This window comes from Perca fluviatilis, chromosome 11 (genome assembly GCF_010015445.1).
Source record: "Perca fluviatilis chromosome 11, GENO_Pfluv_1.0, whole genome shotgun sequence".
Classification (NCBI taxonomy): domain Eukaryota; kingdom Metazoa; phylum Chordata; class Actinopteri; order Perciformes; family Percidae; genus Perca; species Perca fluviatilis.
This window is the reverse complement of record NC_053122.1, coordinates 15,147,156-15,167,572: the sequence shown is the minus strand read 5'-3', so window position 1 is coordinate 15,167,572 and position 20,417 is coordinate 15,147,156. Positions and strand designations below refer to the sequence as shown.

At 41.1% G+C, this 20,417-nt stretch overlaps 2 protein-coding genes and 1 pseudogene across 6 annotated transcripts; 2 read left to right on the top strand and 1 right to left on the bottom strand.

The window, feature by feature from the left end:
- The first annotated feature begins 313 nt into the window (after positions 1–313).
- On the top strand, positions 314–6,309 carry LOC120568938 (annotated as a pseudogene).
- A 1,489-nt stretch (positions 6,310–7,798) lies between these two features.
- Positions 7,799–15,447, top strand: LOC120568091 (proline-rich extensin-like protein EPR1). 5 transcript variants are annotated; one of them, XM_039815303.1, is made up of 8 exons: positions 7,799–8,115; positions 8,320–8,496; positions 8,620–8,741; positions 8,816–8,978; positions 11,091–11,206; positions 11,288–12,223; positions 13,097–15,278; positions 15,354–15,447. In XM_039815303.1, exons 1-8 carry the CDS (start codon positions 7,848–7,850, stop codon positions 15,410–15,412), a joined length of 4,023 nt encoding a protein of 1,340 aa, XP_039671237.1. In that variant the 5' UTR covers positions 7,799–7,847; the 3' UTR covers positions 15,413–15,447. The 5 variants fall into 5 exon arrangements, with proteins under 5 accessions (XP_039671237.1, XP_039671235.1, XP_039671234.1 ...); XM_039815301.1 differs by having other exon boundaries at positions 11,288–12,412; positions 12,515–15,278; XM_039815300.1 differs by having other exon boundaries at positions 11,288–12,703; positions 12,806–15,278.
- A 696-nt stretch (positions 15,448–16,143) lies between these two features.
- LOC120568090 (alpha-2-HS-glycoprotein-like) lies at positions 16,144–18,837 on the bottom strand. The gene is made up of 7 exons (XM_039815298.1): positions 18,553–18,837; positions 17,785–17,895; positions 17,584–17,665; positions 17,312–17,466; positions 17,113–17,208; positions 16,866–16,937; positions 16,144–16,783 (listed from the first exon to the last, which is right to left on the bottom strand). The coding sequence occupies exons 1-7, from the start codon at positions 18,748–18,750 to the stop codon at positions 16,361–16,363; spliced, it is 1,137 nt and encodes a 378-aa protein (XP_039671232.1). The 5' UTR covers positions 18,751–18,837; the 3' UTR covers positions 16,144–16,360.
- Between the last annotated feature and the right edge of the window lie 1,580 nt (positions 18,838–20,417).

Genomic DNA, 20,417 nt, shown 5'->3' with positions numbered 1-20,417 from the left:
TAAAAATACATTTTTAGGCGGTAATTTTTTGAAAGTGAGAAGATAATTTTGGAATCCATGTAGGCCTACACATTTTTCTCTACGCACTTACTGCTATCATTAGCTACACAAACAGTCTGATGACAGTCTTTGTCATTATTCCTACAACCTTCAATGAATGAAAGAATGACTGACTAAACGATGCAATCAGTAAATCCTCATCCACCTTTATGTGTACACCGGCATTCCCTCAGACAGTTGACTCTTGGCTGAGCTGATAAGTCCCATTTTATTCCGCCGCCTGCTGCCATAAAAGCGCCGGGGAGCTCATTGTGCGGAGTGATCTGATACGGACTACACCCAGCCGCTGCCTCACTGCCCTGGCTTTCTTTGCTGCCCCAGCCTTGACGTTGGTTAACGTCGAAGTGCGGGTTAGATTGGAGACTCTACATTCGTCTGTAGGTTTTCTTCCGATTTGGCTGTCTCCTGTTTGGCAACCATACTTCCAAAGCTGTAGGGATTTTTATAACGTTATAGCATCAATTTCTTGAATATGTCTTGGCAAAGCTATGTGGAGAACCTGATGGCCGATGGCAGCTGTCAGGATAGCGCCATTGTTGGATATACGGACGCCAAATATGTTTGGGCAGCACATGCCGGTGGTACTTTCAACAATATCACGGTAAGAGGTCAACATTTGGTGGTTAGAGTGAAAGTATGGTTCCGTTTGGCAGTGTTGTTTATGTATCACCGACGCAGACGCTCGCCAGACTGAATAGCGTTAAAACCGTTACCTCGCAGGATCTAAATGACGAGCAAGCTAACGGTACCGTGCTAGCTTAGTGGGCTAACGTTAGCTAGTTTATCGGTGGCCTGTCTCGGTTATTTTCTGCCAAGGAAACGTTGCAGGATTAGACCTCGTGCTGATCAGATAAGACTTCACACATAGTGGCTTGCACATTAAAAGCATGAAGCAATTAACGTTAATTGCCGTTAAGTAGCGCTAATGAAATGATCAAGACACTGTTATATTAACATGAAGCTAATTTAAAACCAGCGAGTAGACGGTGTCTGACTTAAGAAAACGTGCATGCTTTGTGTGCACGGCCGCTTTGATTAGCTAGTTAAGCTGTTGATTTACCGGCTACCTGTGGTTAAAAGGCTAATTCTGTCGGACGATTGGTCAGCCTACGATAAGGCTTTCTCATTGTACGCGAGCAATCAAGCTGCATATTCAGACATGTATAATTTTTTGATAGAAACTGTTTTATTTATTTATTTTTATATTCTATTCATTGAGAGGGATGGTATGAGAGCTAGCCCGGTGCATAGACGTCACTTTACTTCCGCTACTCACTGCAGGGATGGGATATGTTCAGTCCCAGAAATTGTGGTACTAGGATCAATAGATTTGCAGGTTTCCATATCCTGTTCATGAACACCCTCTCTCTTAATTTCATGCTGGCATTCCTAATGTTAGTATTATATTCAGTGCTGGTGCCAGGATGGCAGTTTACTAATGTTTGGAATAGGGCTACAGCTAAGATTATTTGTTGTTATAGATTACTCTGCCAATTATTTTCTCGATTTTTCACTCGTTCTATAGATTGTCAGGAAATATGCTTAGTAACTCCTCAGAACCCAGGGTTGTGCTAAAATAGCTTTTTTTTAAGCTATTCAGTTGTCTATCTGTACAAAGAGAAGCTAAAACGATCAGTTGATAATCGAAATTGTTGCTGGTTAAATGTTCTGTCGCTGGTAAATGTTCTGTCAATTGACTAATCTCTTCAGCTCCAGTTGACAATTTGGCAATTTAAATAGTTTTTTTATTAAACAAATGTGGAAGCACTTAGAGGATGTAACATAAAGCAGGTGAAGTAGACTGATGTACACAAGAGAGGTAATTTATACCCCAAAAAGTCAAGGCACACTGCTTTGGTAAGGTATAAAAGTTAAAAGGCCTTTTTTTTTAATTAATGGCTGCATAGTGTAGCTATATATTGTCATTATAGTGTAGCAACTTTAAGAAAGCTCTTTTTCCTTTTTTTTTCTTCTTCTCTCTCGAAGCAGTGCCCATTGACATGTTAGGAAATTCATGTCATTTATTGTGGAAATAAGTTAATTACTAATATTGTGCCTTTTAAGCTCAGAGGAATTATGCTTGTCATGTAACTGGAAGCATATTTGTTAGGTCTGTCTGAGCATCTGACTGAAAGTGAAATTGTCCCAATCCTGTGGTTTTTCTATATATATATATATATATATATATATATATATATATATATATATATATATATATAATTTGTTTTTTTCTTTTTTTGTGTGTTTCAGTCTCAAGAAATTGATGTCCTTATTGGTAAGGACAGGGAGACCTTTACACCAGCGGTCTCACTCTGGGCTCAAAGAAGTGTTCAGTCCTCAGAGACAGCCTCCATGATGACGGGGACTGGACAATGGACATCAGGACAAAGAGCCAAGGAGGAGAACCTACATACAATGTCACTGTGGGAAGAGCTGGAAAAGGTAAGTGTTGTTTCAAAACGGTTCACATCATCATAACCATCAAAATGCTGTCTTCATGGGTTAATAAGACACAATCTTGTTTTCTGTTGTAAAAACATCGCCGGGGGTAAGCGCTATCTCACATGTCTTTTGAGACTTAAGGAAGTTCAGACTGTCCACCGGCTCTGTTTTTAATAAATTGACAAATTGAGATGATTTCCTCTCTTAGCAAAACATTTGCTGGCTCCATCTTCTTAAATTTGAGAATTTGATGCTTTTCTTAGTCATGCATGAATTGCGTTGGATTTTTGGACACTTGGTCAGACAAAACGTGACCCCCTTTTTTTTTATTTATTTATTTTTTTTTTATATAAAAGACCTATTTGGCGTAGGTAAATAATGCAGGGTAATTTTCACTGTTAACATGATTTACAAAATGACAACTGCAAAGGATTTGAGAATGGCGATAATCCTTAGTTACAGCCCTATTGCCTTTTTTCAGTTTGTCACTTGGTTAATCTTCATTTCTGCTGTAATTGCAATTATGCTCATAAATCGCTTTAGTAAAACGGGGCCCAAGAGTCACAACATCATATGATGCTCTCAGCCAAGACCTATAGATGCAGACTTGTGAAATCAAAAAAGTTGCACACTTATTTAATAGTCTGCTTTTCATCACACACTTCATGTACACCAGGGTTTGCATACTCTCGTCTGTTTGCCTGTGTGGTCCTCAATGTCTATTGCTCCAGTGTTTCTCACATATTGAACATTTTTGGCAGTTTGACATCTAAGACTTTGGTCGTTGGCTCCAACATAGCCTTGTATTCACAAACTACTTTAGTCTACAGTTGTTCAAAGATAACAGTGTTGTCTAGACCTTTTAATCAATTCTCACTTCAGACTGTATTAAGAAAAAAAACCTACTGTGTTGCTATATTTTTATGTGGGAAACACTGATTGCAAACACAACCAAACTCTTGTTTTCCTTTCATTTTTTGTGTGTGTGTGTGTGTGTGTGTGTGTGTGTGTGTGTGTGTGTGTGTGTGTGTGTGTGTGTGTGTGTGTGTGTGTGTGTGTGTGTGTGTGTGTGTGTGTGTGTGTGTGTGTGTGTGTGTGTGTGTGTGTGTGTGTGTGTGTGTGTGTGTGTGTGTGTGTGTGTGTGTGTGGCTGTGTGTGTGTGTGGCTGTGTGTGTGTGGCTGTGTGTGTGTGCGTGTGTGTGTGGCTGTGTGTGTGTGGCTGTGTGTGTGTGGCTGTGTGTGTGTGGGTGTGTGTGTGTGTGTGTGTGGCTGTGTGGGGCTGTGTGTGTGTGTGTGTGGCTATGTGTGTGTGGCTGTGTTGGTGATATTCAACCATGTGTTATAGATGACACAGGGCTGTGTGGGGAATTGCTCATCTGTTTACTTGGTGAATTCCCTATTTAAGGAACACTAGTCATATTTTGTGATGTTCAATTGGAACTCAATGAATCAATTTTTGGACACTGAATTGTCATCATTTGGCAGTCCAAACTGTATAAATGGTACATGGTAAAATGACCTGGTAGTGAAATCACCTATTACAGTCTAAGGGTGCATAGAAAACCTGGTTAGCCCTGTATTGCACGCAGTTGAATATCCCTGAACTACACACTTCTGGTGACGATCCTTACTTGGAATGCCTTTCTTTGACTTTTTATTTTTTAAATCCTTTTTCTTAACTGTCCCTTTTCTATCTCTTCTCTTTCAGTTTTGGTTCTTGTAATGGGCAAAGAAGGGGTCCATGGAGGCGGATTGAATAAGAAGGCTTACTCAATGGCAAAATACTTGAGGGATTCAGGGTTTTAATGTTTTCAAGCTCACTTAGATAAAAATTGAGGGACAAAAAGAAGAGAAAAGAAATATTGCTGTTTTAAGATTTCTCCTGCAAGCAGTCAAATGTCTTGGAAACATTTAATAGCAATGAAGAGTGCTAAGATACTGTGTCACCTTTGTTCCCCCCCCTTCATCCTGTAGGGGGGAGACTCTTCAATTTTGTTCATTTCTCTTTTTTTCCTTGTGTGCTCCAGTATTGGTTATAGTCATGGGAAAAGAGGCGGTCCATGGTGGAACTCTTAACAAGAAAGCACATGCAATGGCTGAGTACCTGAGGAGGTCTGGATATTAAGCAACCTCCACCCATCCATCAACTCAGCGGCTCACTCCCACCCTCCGCATTTGTTAACACTACTTCCAGGATTAGATGGCATACAATGTTACTTCCTCCCCAGTCTACTTTTATAAACAGCCTTTTGTTTAACTCTTCCACACTTTTTATTTTTTTTTTATTTTATTTTATTTTTTTATTATTATATATAAATAAACCTTCCCTACTTTAACATTGTACTTCTCATGTTTTTGACACTACAGTACTGGCATGTTCATTCAAATGTCTATTAACCAAAAGTGTGCAAAAAATGATTGCAAAGTGTAATAAAAGTGTAAAACAAATTTGGACTCTCCTTGTATAACATTCACTTAGCAACTGGCTAATATTCCAAGGGGAAGTACATATGTAATGGTGGTGGTGGTGATAGTTTGCATAGTTTTGCTTTTCGAGCATTACTAAAAGATGCCAGTTTTTTCTTTTTCTTTTTTTTCTTTTCTTTTATTGATTTTTTTTTTTTTCATCAGCATGTGGGCATTTAGTAGTTGCATGCATACCCTCTTTACAGATCCCAGCCCTATCCCTGCATCATATTCCAGCCAAAACCATCTTCTCTTCTGCCTCCATTATAGAAAAGACATATTTCCTCTGACAAAGTCCTGAATGTGTGTACCAAATGCCACCCTCAATCACAACATCCTTTACCCTCCATCACATGCTTTTGCTGTTGTACCTGAATGTGGTCTTAAAAGTTAATGATGTGGTGTTGGGCTGTTGTTTTGAGTGTAGTGTAAGGTCAGTATTGCTGACGTCTCAAGATATTGTCATGACATTTCACCTCTGTGACCGCTCCGCTTCAGCTTCTCCTATTTGTAAATTTTTCTGTAAATCACTACACACATGTTATGTGAAGTTTTATTATTTTTTTCCTCTCTTCCCCCTTTGGACCAATTGTCAGTATAAGAGGATTATCAGAATTACTTAAACTAATTCTGATGGGTGATTATTGGTATCACTTGTTGACTGTAAATCATTAAGACAAATTCAGAAGACTAAAACATTTAACTGCTTCCTTAGATTTCAACACTACTTAAACTTGTCATCACTAATTGATTTGTTGCTAACTTCATGTCCATTAACCAATGAAACGGCAATGTCATTTTACTACAGTATGAATGCATTTTGACTGTAAACCGAGGGCTCCAACACCTTGGAATTATTTGCCTTTTGCTTTAGTCATCAAAGGTGTATTCACGAATTGTCATAGTATGGTACTTAGAAGTATATTTAAAAGAAAAACATGATGCTGTGTACACTAAACATATTGAAAATGGTGTTGGTTGGAATAAGAACATTTGTAAGTTGTCTTGTGAAAAGTTTCTGAGAATAACTGTGTATTCTGTGCCATAAAATCAATCTGATCTGTTGCAACTACGAGTTGGATTTTTATCTGCTGCCCCAGCAAGAAGTAACTTTTAATGGCACTTTCCTAAGGGATATTTTGGCATCAGTAATCTCCAGACTTTGTGGAATATGTACAGAATTAAACGACAGAAAAAGAAGTTTGCAATATGTTTTTTTTTTTTTTTTAGTTGGAAATTCCTTCTGCCACAAAATCTGCTATTTCAAATGCCATGAATTGATGAGACATCTTGTTTACAGACAGATCCAATAAAAGTTATTCCAACCAGAGGTCAAGCCAATATGTCCTGTCTGTTGCCTTGTGAGTACAAACTTGTGTGTTCAGTGATTCAAAAGTTTTAAAGTCTATCATTGTTTAGTTCTAACTTATTGAATAAATGATACACTACTTAAGCAACAATGCATACATCTTTTGGGATGGATAACCTTGTGGATCTTGTAATGTACACTCAAACGGCGAAACACTACTCATGCCATTCATTCTTGAACTAATAGATTCCACTATTCTCTAATCATGGGAGTCTACATCAGTGGATACTGGATATAGTGAATTTCTAGCTCCCTGTGGTTAACTGTTACTAAATTCCAGAAATAACTAGCCTACCAATTGTTTTTTTGCAGAAATTGAGAAAAGTCAACCACATTTTCAATGGGCTGCAGGCTGTCATTGATGGGAAATTAATTATTTTGAAGGGACTGCCCACTCCAGTAGTGTCAGACATTTAAACATCTGCACTTTGAAAAAAAGTTATAAACCAAAATTAGGTGAAAGTTGTCTTTAACTCTTGGATTCAGAATGAATGAGGAGAAACAAACATTTTACCATCTAATAACAATCTTTAGAGACTTCTTGATCAGACCAAAGGAAAGATGACATGGTGATTCAACTAAAGCAATAAACGGTTGGCTTTCATTAATGGAAAACCGTGTAAGAAGTAAACTCCATACAGCTTTTCCTTGTTCCCCTATGTCTCACACTATCTTATATATTCTGCTCATTCCAACTCTGAAGATATATTATGTTGACACTGAGTGAATCATACAAACCCAATAATTCAAACTTCTTAAGGCCCCACAATGAATTTGTTCTAGATGGCATGCATTTGCATCATTTTAGATGCATTTTCCCCAAAGTCAGACTCGCATATTTGGTATCCTGGGAAACTTGAGATGCCCACTAGAATTTAAAATAAAGTTATGTAGTTCTGAACAATGTTTGCCTGCACAGCATGAGTTTGTGACAACTGGCCAAACAGTGGCTTGTTAAAGGTTTAAACCCATATATAACTAGGTTGTTGTCCACATCCATTTAGCAACCAGTTAGGCCTGAAAAAGGCAGCCACAGACACCATGATGTTGTAAGTGCCAATTGTTTGCTAGGACAAATTATTGTTGGTAGTTTTTTGAGGACATTTCTCTTACTTGTCTATGTGAAAAACTATTCTCTACAGGCTCAGAGAAGGCTAAACATATATAGGCTTTAACAAACTCAAATTATATTACTAAAGGCCTGAAAACAATTATAATAATTAAGCCTAAAAAAAAAACTTAAGAAGACTTAGTCTAATAAGTTTTACAAGAAGAAAACTAAAATGTGTCACGTTATACTAACTGTAGTCTTTCACTGCCAAAAGGCCACAGGAACACAAATTAACACCGCCCTTAATTGCTCTATTGACAACACCTGCTATGGTCAGGTGTTTGAATAAAGTAATTAGGCCAGACCAGACCCCTTAACACCGCCTGTGTGGAGGAGAGCTCAGTATTTATAGGACACGGTTGAGGTAGGTTGCCCGTGTAGTGCTTTTTCTAAGTTCCAATGGCGTACAGAGAGAGCAGGGGCAGTAGGATTTTACTATCTTTAGGACTTTTAGTGTTTGCGAGTTCATTTTGCCGTTGTGCAAAACTTAAGGCATTGGATAAATTAAGAGAAAACTCAACGCTAGGCGAAGGTCAAGCTAAAGCAGGGGATCTGTGCTATGGAAGACTCTTAATTGGACAAAATTCTCTGCCAGATGATAAACTCAACAGAACCAAAGCCACAAAGAACTTCCTGGATGTTGATACAGATTACCAAGAGGACATGGGTATGTAAAGGATAACTTTGTATACAATCCTGCATGAAAAAACACTATAAAAATTGTATATAATTACTTTTAACGTTGACACATCAAGTCCTATTTATGAATTACACCTGTTTTTACCTTTTGGCTTATAGTGGAATCTGTGTAGATTGTTATTGGAACACTAAATGTACTGATTTGAGCTTTTAATCCAAACTTTTTTAAAAGGTTGGGGCAACCCTGAGCAACTTCAAAGACTGGGTTATGGCTTTTCTAAGCCAGATAATGCAGCAGTGGAACGACTCCTTCTAATGGACCCAAAGGTTGAATGTACAGGAGACTCCATGAAGCTTCAAGTCCAAAATGCTGCCTCTACCCCTGGATCTCTGTTCTTTGTGGATAGGGGTAAGTTTACAGGCTCTGCTGGAATTTACAGCACTATAATTTGTACTATACTTGTGTATTGACTGAGAAGTTTCATGCACTTGTGTTCTAAATCCCTATTTTCTGCCGCATGCAATTCCTCAGGAAGTCGCATGTCTCCTCTGGCTCTGTCTAAGTTGCCACCAAGCTGTGGTTACACCATCAGGTCAACGCGAAGAGATTTGGTCTTAGTTGCACCTTACGATGGATGCTTTGTCGTTCTTGAGGTGGGATACTTTGTTCTGAAAGCACTGCATGCTTGAACCATGTACACCTGCAACATTTTGCTTTCTGGTTTTAGGAGGATAGCTATGTTCTCCCAATCCGTTGGTTGGGGTTAAACGTGAGGATGTCATGCCCTTTGATGCAGTCTTCACCTAACCCACCGATGGTCACCTGCCACGCTGAGGGCATGGTCGTGAAAACTGGATGGACAGTCTCGATTGCTGAAATTAATATAAATTGTAAGTTTTGCATTTTTTCTTTCAGTTAAGATTAACACTGAATAAAGGCATAATGTCTATGGTTCAAAAAGTGTAACAAATAATGGCTACAACAATTTAGTTGTCAAGGAATTGCTGTCACATAAGTGACACCTGTGCTTTTCCTGCTATTGTCTGCAGTGAGAAGTCTCTGAATTCATCACAAGGCAAACCCCAGTCAATTATGCAGAATTAGTATTTGCTGTTGGTGACATTAAAGCTGCAGTGGATAAAATGCAGAACACAGAATCTGAAGTAGAGTGACACCGTTCCATGCAGTGCTCCCTCTCCCCATATTGGCAGCTCAGTTTTTGGTTTCTTTGAAATATCTCACCAGCCCAAAAAATGCTTTCTAGTTAGGAAGTGTGCACTTCTGAAATCTGATCTCCTTGATTCTGTGGCTTGGTAGTAAATTGCTGTCAGACAATAGTGGCTCAGTTAGTTCATTGATGGATGTGAATATTGCTTCTTACCAGTGCTGAGCAAGCTACTTGGAAAGTTTAGTTAGCTAAGCTACCAGTTAGCCTACATTTATATAAAGTTTCACTACACTGAAGCTAGTTCTAGCCCCAAAATGTATTTCAACTTTTGAAAACCTCCATGTATACAACCTACATGTCATGATCTTAAGCAGTTTTATTTCAGACCTCAGGAGCAGGCTCTACTGCACTCAAGCTCCAGATATTCTCAGGGAAATGTACATGGCTGTGTGGACCCTACTGCACTACTTGAGCAATAAAAGGGCTAAGCTACTGAAAAGCAATTTGATTCAGAAAACCAATGCTATTGAAAAGTTGAGTCATGCCACTGCATGCAATACAAATTGGATTTAGTGCTGTGACGCCATTGGCTAATTTAGGTTAGTTTTATTTGCCAGGGGTCATAATGACAAATGCTGGTTGGCATAAAATGCCTCATCCACTGGACCAGTAAAACCTGAAATCTACCCAACTCTAGTGCCTACCACAGCTTTAAGTTGTCTTGGTAAACTTATCCTGCATTCTGAGTCTTTATCTACTAACTGTAGCTGTCTCAATTTGACTAATTGAGCATATTTTGTATTTGGTCTTAAAGGAACACACCAACTTATTGGAAATTGAGCTTATTCACCATAACTCCAAGAGTTAGAAAAGTCCATACATACCCTTCTCTCCATGCCCCAGCGGCAGCAGCCCATCACAGAAAATGCAGGTGAATGGTTCCAGCAATCCTACATGTTGGGGTTTTGTCACTTATTCAGAGCAGTAGGATTGCTGGAACCAGTCACCTGCATGTTATCTGCTGCCGCTGGAGCCATCAGACCACCTTACAGCAAGCACAGAAATGAGAAGGGTATGTATCGACTTGTCTAATTCTGGGGGTTCTGGTGAATAAGCTAAATTCCCAATAAGTCAACCTGACAGTAGCACATAAGACATGATCTGGGAATAAAGTTCCACTACCTCCCATAGTACTTCTGTGGCAATTTAAAGTTTCCATTGTGCCAGAAGACTTAATAACCAGAGCTGAGGTGTCTCTAACCAATCGTCAATGGCTGCTCATGAACTTAAGTCAAACTGTAAAACTAGGCAGCACTGAATTAAAATATGACTAGATTCTGCTACTGCATTGCTTATTTGTTGCCTGAAATGTTTTCAGAAAAATGTTAGTGTACTGTTGAGCTTTCAAATGAGTTTGACAGTCATGCCAAAACAAAACACTGCTCATTTACAGGCCTAAGCAACCTATTAACAGGTGTGATTTCATGTGACAGTTTGAGCAAATACATTTGCGTTACAAACTGTAGTTTAAGGAAACTTCTGATTTCAAAATCACTCAATTATCTGTTAAGTGCACTACTTAGGTTGTTTAATGAGTTTTAAGCTGCTTACAGTTGCATTAAAATGGTCAAGGCCTCTAATCATGTTGTAGAGTAGCACTCATATAACAGAAGTTAAAGGAATACACCTTTGGAGAATGGATGGCTTTAGTGTAACAAGCTATAAACTTGCATTCAATTCATTTTGAAAGGGAAATGTCTTTGACTAAATGTTTTTCTTTAAAGTGTACTATTCTGTAATGTATTACTTTACAGTGTTCTATCACATTTTACAGTGAATGGTAACTGGGAGCCATTGATGAAGGCTTCATCCAGATGTGGTTTCAGTGTAGTTGTACATCCTGAAGGTGTGGTCATCTCAGTTCACTATACACCCTGCATGGAGAAGAAAGTATGATGCTGTTCTTTAACTCTCAAATCAAAACTCCCTTTTTTTAGAAAATGTTTATAATCCATTGACCTTCCATTCTAGGATGGAATGTATACCCTTGAATTGGCAGGAGAGGGAGAAACTAAAATGTCCTGTCCTGCACTGCCTTGGCCACCAGCATCTGGAGCTCCACAGCAGCAGCCCTTCTACCTTCAGCCAGAGACTGAAAAGCCAACTGCTGATCCAAGGCCTCTGCAGACTAAAGCCCCTCAGGGCAAACTACAACCACCATTCTACCTCTACCCCTTCTACCCTCAGCCAGTGACTGAAAAGCCAACTGCTGAGCCAAGGCCTCCACAGACTAAAGCCCCTCAGGGCCAAGTACAACCACCATTCTACCCTCAGCCAGAGACTGAAAAGCCAACTGCTGCTCCAAGGCCTCCACAGACTGAAGCCCCTCAGGGCCAAGTACGACTACCATTCTACCCCTACCCCTTCTACCCTCAGCCAGTGACTGAAAAGCCAATTGCTGCTCCAAGGCCTCCACAGACTGAAGCCCCTCAGGGCAAAGTACAACCACCATTCTACCCTCAGCCAGAGACTGAAAAGCCAACTGCTGCTCCAAGGCCTCCACAGACTGAAGCCCCTCAGGGCCAAGTACGACTACCATTCTACCCCTACCCCTTCTACCCTCAGCCAGTGACTGAAAAGCCAATTGCTGCTCCAAGGCCTCCACAGACTGAAGCCCCTCAGGGCCAAGTACAACCACCATTCTACCCCTTCTACCCTCAGCTAGCGACTGTAAAGCAAACTGCTGATCCAAGGCCTCTGCAGACTGAAGCCCCTGAGGCCAAAGTACAACCACCATTCTACCCTCAGCCAGAGACTGAAAAGCCAACTGCTGCTCCAAGGCCTCCACAGACTAAAGCCCCTCAGGGCCAAGTACAACCACAATTCTACCCCTACCCCTTCTACCCTCAGCCAGTGACTGAAAAGCCAACTGCTGCTCCAAGGCCTCCACAGACTGAAGCCCCTCAGGGCCAAGTACAACCACCATTCTACCCTCAGCCAGAGACTGAAAAGCCAACTGCTGCTCCAAGGCCTCCACAGACTAAAGCCCCTCAGGGCCAAGTACAACCACAATTCTACCCCTACCCCTTCTACCCTCAGCCAGTGACTGAAAAGCCAACTGCTGCTCCAAGGCCTCCACAGACTAAAGCCCCTCAGGGCCAAGTACAACTACCATTCTACCCCTACCCCTTCTACCCTCAGCCAGTGACTGAAAAGCCAACTGCTGCTCCAAGGCCTCCACAGACTAAAGCCCCTCAGGGCAAAGTACAACCCCCATTCTACCCTCAGCCAGAGACTGAAAAGCCAACTGCTGCTCCAAGGCCTCCACAGACTAAAGCCCCTCAGGGCCAAGTACAACCACAATTCTACCCCTACCCCTTCTACCCTCAGCCAGTGACTGAAAAGCCAACTGCTGCTCCAAGGCCTCCACAGACTAAAGCCCCTCAGGGCCAAGTACAACTACCATTCTACCCCTACCCCTTCTACCCTCAGCCAGTGACTGAAAAGCCAACTGCTGCTCCAAGGCCTCCACAGACTAAAGCCCCTCAGGGCAAAGTACAACCCCCATTCTACCCTCAGCCAGAGACTGAAAAGCCAACTGCTGCTCCAAGGCCTCCACAGACGGAGGCCCCTCAGGGCCAAGTACAACCACAATTCTACCTCTACCCCTTCTACCCTCAGCCAGTGACTGAAAAGCCAACTGCTGCTCCAAGGCCTCCACAGACTGAAGCCCCTCAGGGCCGAGTACAACTACCATTCTACGCCTACCCCTTCTACCCTCAGCCAGTGACTGAAAAGCCAACTGCTGCTCCAAGGCCTCCACAGACTGAAGCCCCTCAGGGCCAAGTACGACTACCATTCTACCCCTACCCCTTCTACCCTCAGCCAGTGACTGAAAAGCCAACTGCTGCTCCAAGGCCTCCACAGACTGAAGCCCCTGAGGGCAAAGTACAACCACCATTCTACCCTCAGCCAGAGACTGAAAAGCCAACTGCTGCTCCAAGGCCTCCACAGACTAAAGCCCCTCAGGGCAAAGTACAACCACCGTTCTACCCTCAGCCAGAGACTGAAAAGCCAACTGCTGCTCCAAGGCCTCCACAGACTGAGGCCCCTCAGGGCCAAGTACAACCACAATTCTACCTCTACCCCTTCTACCCTCAGCCAGTGACTGAAAAGCCAACTGCTGCTCCAAGGCCTCCACAGACTGAAGCCCCTCAGGGCCGAGTACAACTACCATTCTACCCCTACCCCTTCTACCCTCAGCCAGTGACTGAAAAGCCAACTGCTGCTCCAAGGCCTCCACAGACTGAAGCCCCTCAGGGCCAAGTACGACTACCATTCTACCCCTACCCCTTCTACCCTCAGCCAGTGACTGAAAAGCCAACTGCTGCTCCAAGGCCTCCACAGACTGAAGCCCCTGAGGGCAAAGTACAACCACCATTCTACCCTCAGCCAGAGACTGAAAAGCCAACTGCTGCTCCAAGGCCTCCACAGACTAAAGCCCCTCAGGGCAAAGTACAACCACCATTCTACCTCTACCCCTTCTACCCTCAGCCAGAGACTGTAAAGCCTGTAATGTCAACCCCTGCTACCACCATGCAGCAACCACAACAGGTCATAACTCTCACCAGTGAGCAACCTCCCCTGGAATCTGGTTTTTCACAACCTAGTAATAGTGATGTAGTCCCACAAGGCCCTCAACAGGGCTCTCCATATATGCAACCTGTGGCCTGCCCTCAGTTTTGCCTATCTGGAATTTCTAATTGCTGTCCACAAATTGCTTTTCATCAACATCACCATCATATTATTCCTTCTGGGCTTGGTAGTAAAGATGCACCTTCACTTTATCCAGGACTGCCATTCCCCCAATTAGCATATTCAGAGTTTCACAGTAGTTTAGGTTCTGGTCCCCTTCCTCAAAAGCCAACCAAAACAATGATGATGCAAGCTACCCCAACTGCTACCACAGCTCAGTCCCAGTACCTTTCATCTGGAAATGAAAAGCAGCCACCAGATGGCAACCCTGCTATACTAAATTATCCCAGCAAGCCTGGAAGTTTTGAACAGCCACTTTATCCTTTTGTACCAAATTCACTATATCCTTATTGGCCCTATATACCACAAAATGAGGCACTGCAAAGACTACCACAAAACCAATCCCCAGCTCACTACAATGTGCACTCTAAACGTCACACTCCAGGTAGTGAACCTGTAAATCCAGTGCTGCAATATGAGCGGTCTCCAATGCAGCAAAATGGCCAATTAGCATGGGACATTAATAATTCCTCTGGGCCTGATTTCATGTCTCATATTGGCAAATATCTACATCAGCAGCACATGGCAAAGCAGCAAAATGCACCTAAAGCCAGGGAACTACAACAATCTAATGAAGCCAGTAAATCTAGGCTAATGCATCCAAAGGTCAAAAGTGAAACTGATCGTCCTCTGGTCCCCTACGACATGCTTCAAGATGCTAAAGCACAAACTTATGAGAAGTTGATGACCCCCAACAATGCCTCCCAGCCAGAACATAAACAGACTGTTCACTCCTATCTTGAACCAAAGAGTTATGTGCTGCTACAGCATGGCCCACCAGGTAGGAAGTCAAACTATTCCAGTGAATCTCCACTGCCTTCCAGAGACCTGGTTTATGATGCAGACTTGAAGGCACACAATCTTGCAAGGCATCACAGCAGTAAACTTCAAGATCCTCAAAATGTGAAGCCCCCACAAGAAAACTCCCAACACCCCAAAATGTTGGAGAAAGTAATGTCCCATCCCTTACCTGATGTCAACTACATTCCAAGGCCTGATGATGAACCAAGTTTACCATTTATCTCTTTGGATGACCCACATTCTGTTCCTTTGCCCCAGGACCCCTTTGTCAATGGGGCACATTTAAACCCTAAATTCAAAGACTTCTGGAGGCCTATGACACCACTAGGCTCCAGCCAAAGCATTGAACCTCATGTTCTTGTAAAAGCATTTCAACAAAGCTCTGCAGCTGACCAACAGGCAAATGGTATGTTAAAGTGAATAGTTTATTTTTTTTTTTTAACTGTCATTGGGACTAATTGTGTGTGTGTGTCTCCTGCAGGACTTAACCAACCCAACAAGCCAATCCTTCAGCGAGGTGGAAATCGGAGGCACAAATGAGTTGCCTTCAATGTGAATAAACAATTGGAACTAGACTTCCTAAGTGTCATATTTTTTTTTTTAAATGGGCTTGGGATTCTTTTGTCTGAAAGTTGCATTTGTGTGGGGAAACCAAATCTAAAATGTCATCTCTGTGGCATGGTCAGTTAAGGACAGCCTTTTATTTGACAGTTTATATTTGGTACTTGTTCTTGCATTTATCTGCTGTTGTGACTAAGGGTGCATTGCCCTTGAACTCATTTGTCTTGCTTATTTTGCCTTGTCATGACCTGGTACTTCCTGAACATTGACCCATTCATGTAAATATACTTAACTAGGATTTCTGTGGCCTCAAAGTAATTTACAACCCTAATATTTTTCTGCTTGGGCATAAAATACTAATTTCAAACTTTGTTTATACAGTTTGGTTAAATAAGGATTTTTTTATTTTCAAACTTCTAATTTAAACAAAATCTGACTACCAGATTTCAGATGAGTAATGTTTAAGAAACACGACAATTTGAGTTTTTTTTTTTTTTTTTTGTGTGGAAATGTCAATGGGTTCACAGAATGTCACTGGCGCAAGTCAACACAATTGTTTTGCAAGCACCCTTTGCACATTAATGACAATTGTTCAAAGTTCAGGGCATCAGTGTCTTCATCAAACCTGTTAAAGGCATAGGTAATATCCTTTGACTGCTATCAAATGTAGTGTGAAGTTTCAATACACCAAAAAGAACACTTAGGCACACTTAGCCTTGAAAGATTTATTCAGTAGCATCAAATGCAAATCTTTATCATCCCCTTTTATATATTTTAAGGGTAGTCTTACAATGAATGCTTGTTTAACAATTTAACTTGTTTGTAGGAATTGTTACAGCTACCTAATGCATGTTATCAATTAGTCATACATTACTCTAGTGCCAGTGTAGCTGAAGTATAAATGAAGTAGTCTTTTGGACCTAAACCCTAGAAGAATCTGACCCTTCCTGGGCACACTGGCACAAGAGCAATGGGGTCTGTTTGAGTCACAGCGTCAACAATTGCAGGGGCAGGTACATCTCTCTTCACTACAACAACAGGAACCTCAGCACTGGCTGAGGAATCTGAGGCCGATCCAGTGTTCGCAGGTGGAGCAGGATCAGCAGCAGTTGGTGACGCTGGATCGGCAGCAGGTGCAGAAGCTACACCAGCATCAACCACTGTAGGGGCTACAGGTACAACTTCAGCTGACTCTGCTGATTCAGACAAAAGCCCACTGAGATGAGGGTCATGCAGAGTAGTCAGTTTGTGGTGCCTCAGACCATGCATGGGTGTCAGGCTGCCTGTGTGTATGTGGACTGTTGGAGGCATGGCAAGAGCTGCAGTGCTGTTGACATCTACAACAGGCATCTGAAAAAGGTATGCAAATGTAAAGTTTGACTTATTTTTGGCCATCAAAAATCATTTGGAACAGTTAAATACAATGATTTACCAGAGTTAAAAACATCTTGCAGTCCACTGTGTGATCAGTGGTCAAACCTTTGGCAGTACAAATACCACGTGCCTGGTGGAGAAAAAAACATGTTTAAAAAAACAAACCATTGTGTTTAAGCGGAGCAATGGTGACCAGATCGATAATTTTCCTATGTTCTTTGATTAGCTTATCAGAAGGGCTAAAAAGTGCATATATTAAATGATTCAATATTGTGGAAAACTAAACCGATGCTTTATGTACTTACAGCCATGGTGTCATTCAGGGGCACGCAGGCATCATCAATGCAATTAGCCTCAACTACAACATATTCTGCGAAATAGATTGGCCCACCAGACACAACCTGAGACGAGGTATTAAAAGTATTGACAGACACAAATTAGAACTTGCAGATGCATTGAATGTGGTGGGGAAACAAATAATCTAGACTGATTGTTTGGGCCCACCTGTGATGACATCCTTCCAACCTCCATAACAGTGTATGTTCCATTCACAGTCATGTTGTTGAAGGTTGCCAGAGAGGCTTGGACAAACTCCAGTGCTGTGGTGTCATTTAGGGGAAGGAGGGTATGGCAGCCCACACATAGGTCCTCTGTTGATTCTATATGTCATCAAAGAAAGACACATGCAGGTTTTTGTGTCTAGGGTGACACTCTTGTGGCATCTTCTGAATGTATGTGGATGTCATATGGTTAAGCGTATGATGTGAAAGTTTTACCTTCTGTTTTACACTTAAATGCTGTGACAGTCAGAGCTCCACCAACCCTCTTCAGCACCACATCACAGTCACCTTCTACTGCCTGATTGGAGACAAAGAATCAGTCCAAATAGAACAGTCAATTTGGACATTTTCTATTCTCATTAATTTACATCCTAAAATTATCAGTATCTTGAGCTTCTGTGTACTAAAGGGTCTCACCGTCAATATTTTTGGCCTGACTGTGCAGTTGGCAAGGGGTGTGGGATCCAACACATGACAGTCAGTCTCCAGCAGTTCAATTTCCAGCATGTATGTGTTGTCTCCATCAGGCTAAAGAGAGAGAGAAAAAGAAACATTATTTAGTTATTTTATCTATTGTGCTATTTGTTGTATGATTGCCTAATAGACAATAGCCCCTAAAGTGTTCTGGTGCCATATTTGCATTGAGGAACATGCATATGCAGTTTTAAATGACAATGGAAAATAAAACATAGCTGAATTGCTGATTTTTCATCTTTTCTGACATGTTTGTGCAAATGTTTGCATGCAGAGTCACCATGGACCAATTATTTAGGAACTTTGATTGTGTCTTAATTGGGGTGCTGACATAAAATAACACAATGGAAGGAAATATGTGCAATGTTTAGGGCAAGTAAGGAGGTATCCTCACCAAAATGTACTACTTTATCTAAAATGATGCAGATTTCCCTGGCATTTACTACATTTTTAAGCTTGGCAAATGTTTAAGGAATATTTTCTCTATTTTTATTAAGTGTTGTGTCTACATCATACAAAGTTACACATTTATATCATAGTTCACAGTTTAATCTTTCAAATTATGTAACCCTGTTATCCAGTGGTCATGAGGAAATTAATGTGATTAGTATTTTATTATGTACTGCATCCCATGTTCCTGCTGCAAAGTTGAAAAACAGGAGAAGAGAAGGTGTAAATTAGTAACACAAACACTACACCTGCTGACTTTACCTTAGTATGGATCTTGATGTCCTCAATCCTGTTCAGTGCATACTTGTAACCATGAGTGTGCTGGGTATTGAGGTAATCCCGAGCCACCAGAGCAGCCTCCTCTGCCTCAGGGGAGTCGCACTGAGGTCGTACCACATTGATCTGAGCCCAGACCCCCGCCAGTAGTCCCAGAACTACAGTAATGCCCAGGGGATTCATTTCTGTGAGAGATGCACAGGCAATCAAGAAGTTTCAGAACGTTTGAGAAGATGAAAGGTAAAGAGAAGGGGCCGAGCTCATGCAGCCTGGGGTGCATATATCCTGTACTTCAAACAGGAAAACCGAGCCAAGTTAAACACCATGATCATCCCCCTGACTCCTGCGTCACATGTGGTCGTGCTCTGTTTTAGGATTGCTGCCAAAACAAATGTAAGTTGACAAAGTCTGGCTGTGCAAAAGCAGTCTGAGTTTAAATCATCGATGGTTCACTGTATTTTATGGCTAAACATCTGGAAACATCTCACACTATCTGTGATTTCCAGTTGATAGCTGTGCCAAACTGACACACTTGGATTAAATATAATCCAAAATATTCGAAGAGCTTCATGTTCAAACACCCATATTGTGTAACCAGCAGTGGTGGAAGAAGTATTCAGATCCTTTTAAAGTACTAATTCCACACTGTGAAAGTACTCCACTTCAAGTTAAAGTCTGGCAATCAAAACCTTACTTTAAGTAAAATGATGTAAATATTATCATTGAAGTATTAAAAGTAAAAGTACTCATTGTGCAGTAAAATGTTTCTTTTTAGCGTTTTACTATTATATATAATGTTTAAGATAAATATTACTGCTGCATTAATGTGTATGTTGCATTTTCCTGTTGTAGATGTTTAAGGTTGTGCTAATTTTAATTCCTTGTTGGGTAGTTTAATCTACATCAATGCATCATATTCTATAAGATCATCATATTTTTGCAGCATTGCTGTCCTGTGAGAACCACGTATCTCTAAAAAGTCAACTTTTCATGAGCTCATAAAAACAGCCCTGTTTCCAGCTTTGTGACAATGCCTTTTCCCAGCTGATCCAAGAGGATTTTTAAAGACTTTATTTAACTTAAGAAGTAGGAGAATATTTTCAACACATAAAGGAACACTGTATCTTTCCATGAAAAACAGAAACATTGCAATGTGAAAAGTAATTAGCTGGCAGACAAAGTAGAAGTATAAAGTTGCATAAAATGGAAATACTCAAGTAAAGTACAAGTAAATCAAAGTTGTACTTAAATACAGTACTTAAGTAAATGTATTTAGTTACATTCCAGCACTAGTAACTAGCTGTCAGCAGGAACTCAGTGACACTTCAGCAAAGAGGATATTTGCCAACAGGAGGGACATAGTTGAGGGACAGGGACGTTGCTGCCGCCCACATATTTGCTCTGACCGTATTGGGCGCTTGCATAATACACAAGAGTCTGTACAGGACAGGACCAGGCTACTAACTAAGATACCGATGAAGAAACTACTTGTAAAAGACCCACTTTTATTGTTTTTGTCTTTATCTTTTGGTTTACATTTCTATTTGCAACGCTATTTGAAAGACAATGTTTCCAATCTCAGACTTTTTGAAGACTTTAAGACATAAAGTGGATGTTTAATACTGATTTCAATGACTGGGATCCCCACATATCCTGGTTATTAGTCTTGTGTGGTTCAGCAGACATTTCCAAAATGATAATGATAAGCTCCCATAAGAAAATGGCCTTTCTCCATGGCTTAATTAGGCCTTATTTGCCAGTTCAACATAAAAGACCAAATAACAAATACAAGCTGTTTCTCTGCTAGCTGCATAGTGCAGATGCCTCATACATTTGGTTAATGGTAAGAA

Bases quoted from the DNA above. Each gene is read 5' to 3' on its own strand.
- LOC120568091 (XM_039815299.1), top strand. From the start codon at position 7,848: ATGGCGTACAGAGAGAGCAGGGGCAGTAGGATTTTACTATCTTTAGGA. The intron at 8,742-8,815 runs GTGGGATACTTT...TTCTGGTTTTAG, and splicing joins GATGCTTTGTCGTTCTTGAG to GAGGATAGCTATGTTCTCCC. The intron at 15,279-15,353 runs GTATGTTAAAGT...TGTCTCCTGCAG, and splicing joins AGCTGACCAACAGGCAAATG to GACTTAACCAACCCAACAAG.
- LOC120568090 (XM_039815298.1), bottom strand. From the start codon at position 18,750: ATGAATCCCCTGGGCATTACTGTAGTTCTGGGACTACTGGCGGGGGTC. The intron at 17,467-17,583 runs GTAAAACTTTCA...GATGACATATAG, and splicing joins ATTTAAGTGTAAAACAGAAG to AATCAACAGAGGACCTATGT. The intron at 16,938-17,112 runs GTAAGTACATAA...TTTCTCCACCAG, and splicing joins CCCTGAATGACACCATGGCT to GCACGTGGTATTTGTACTGC.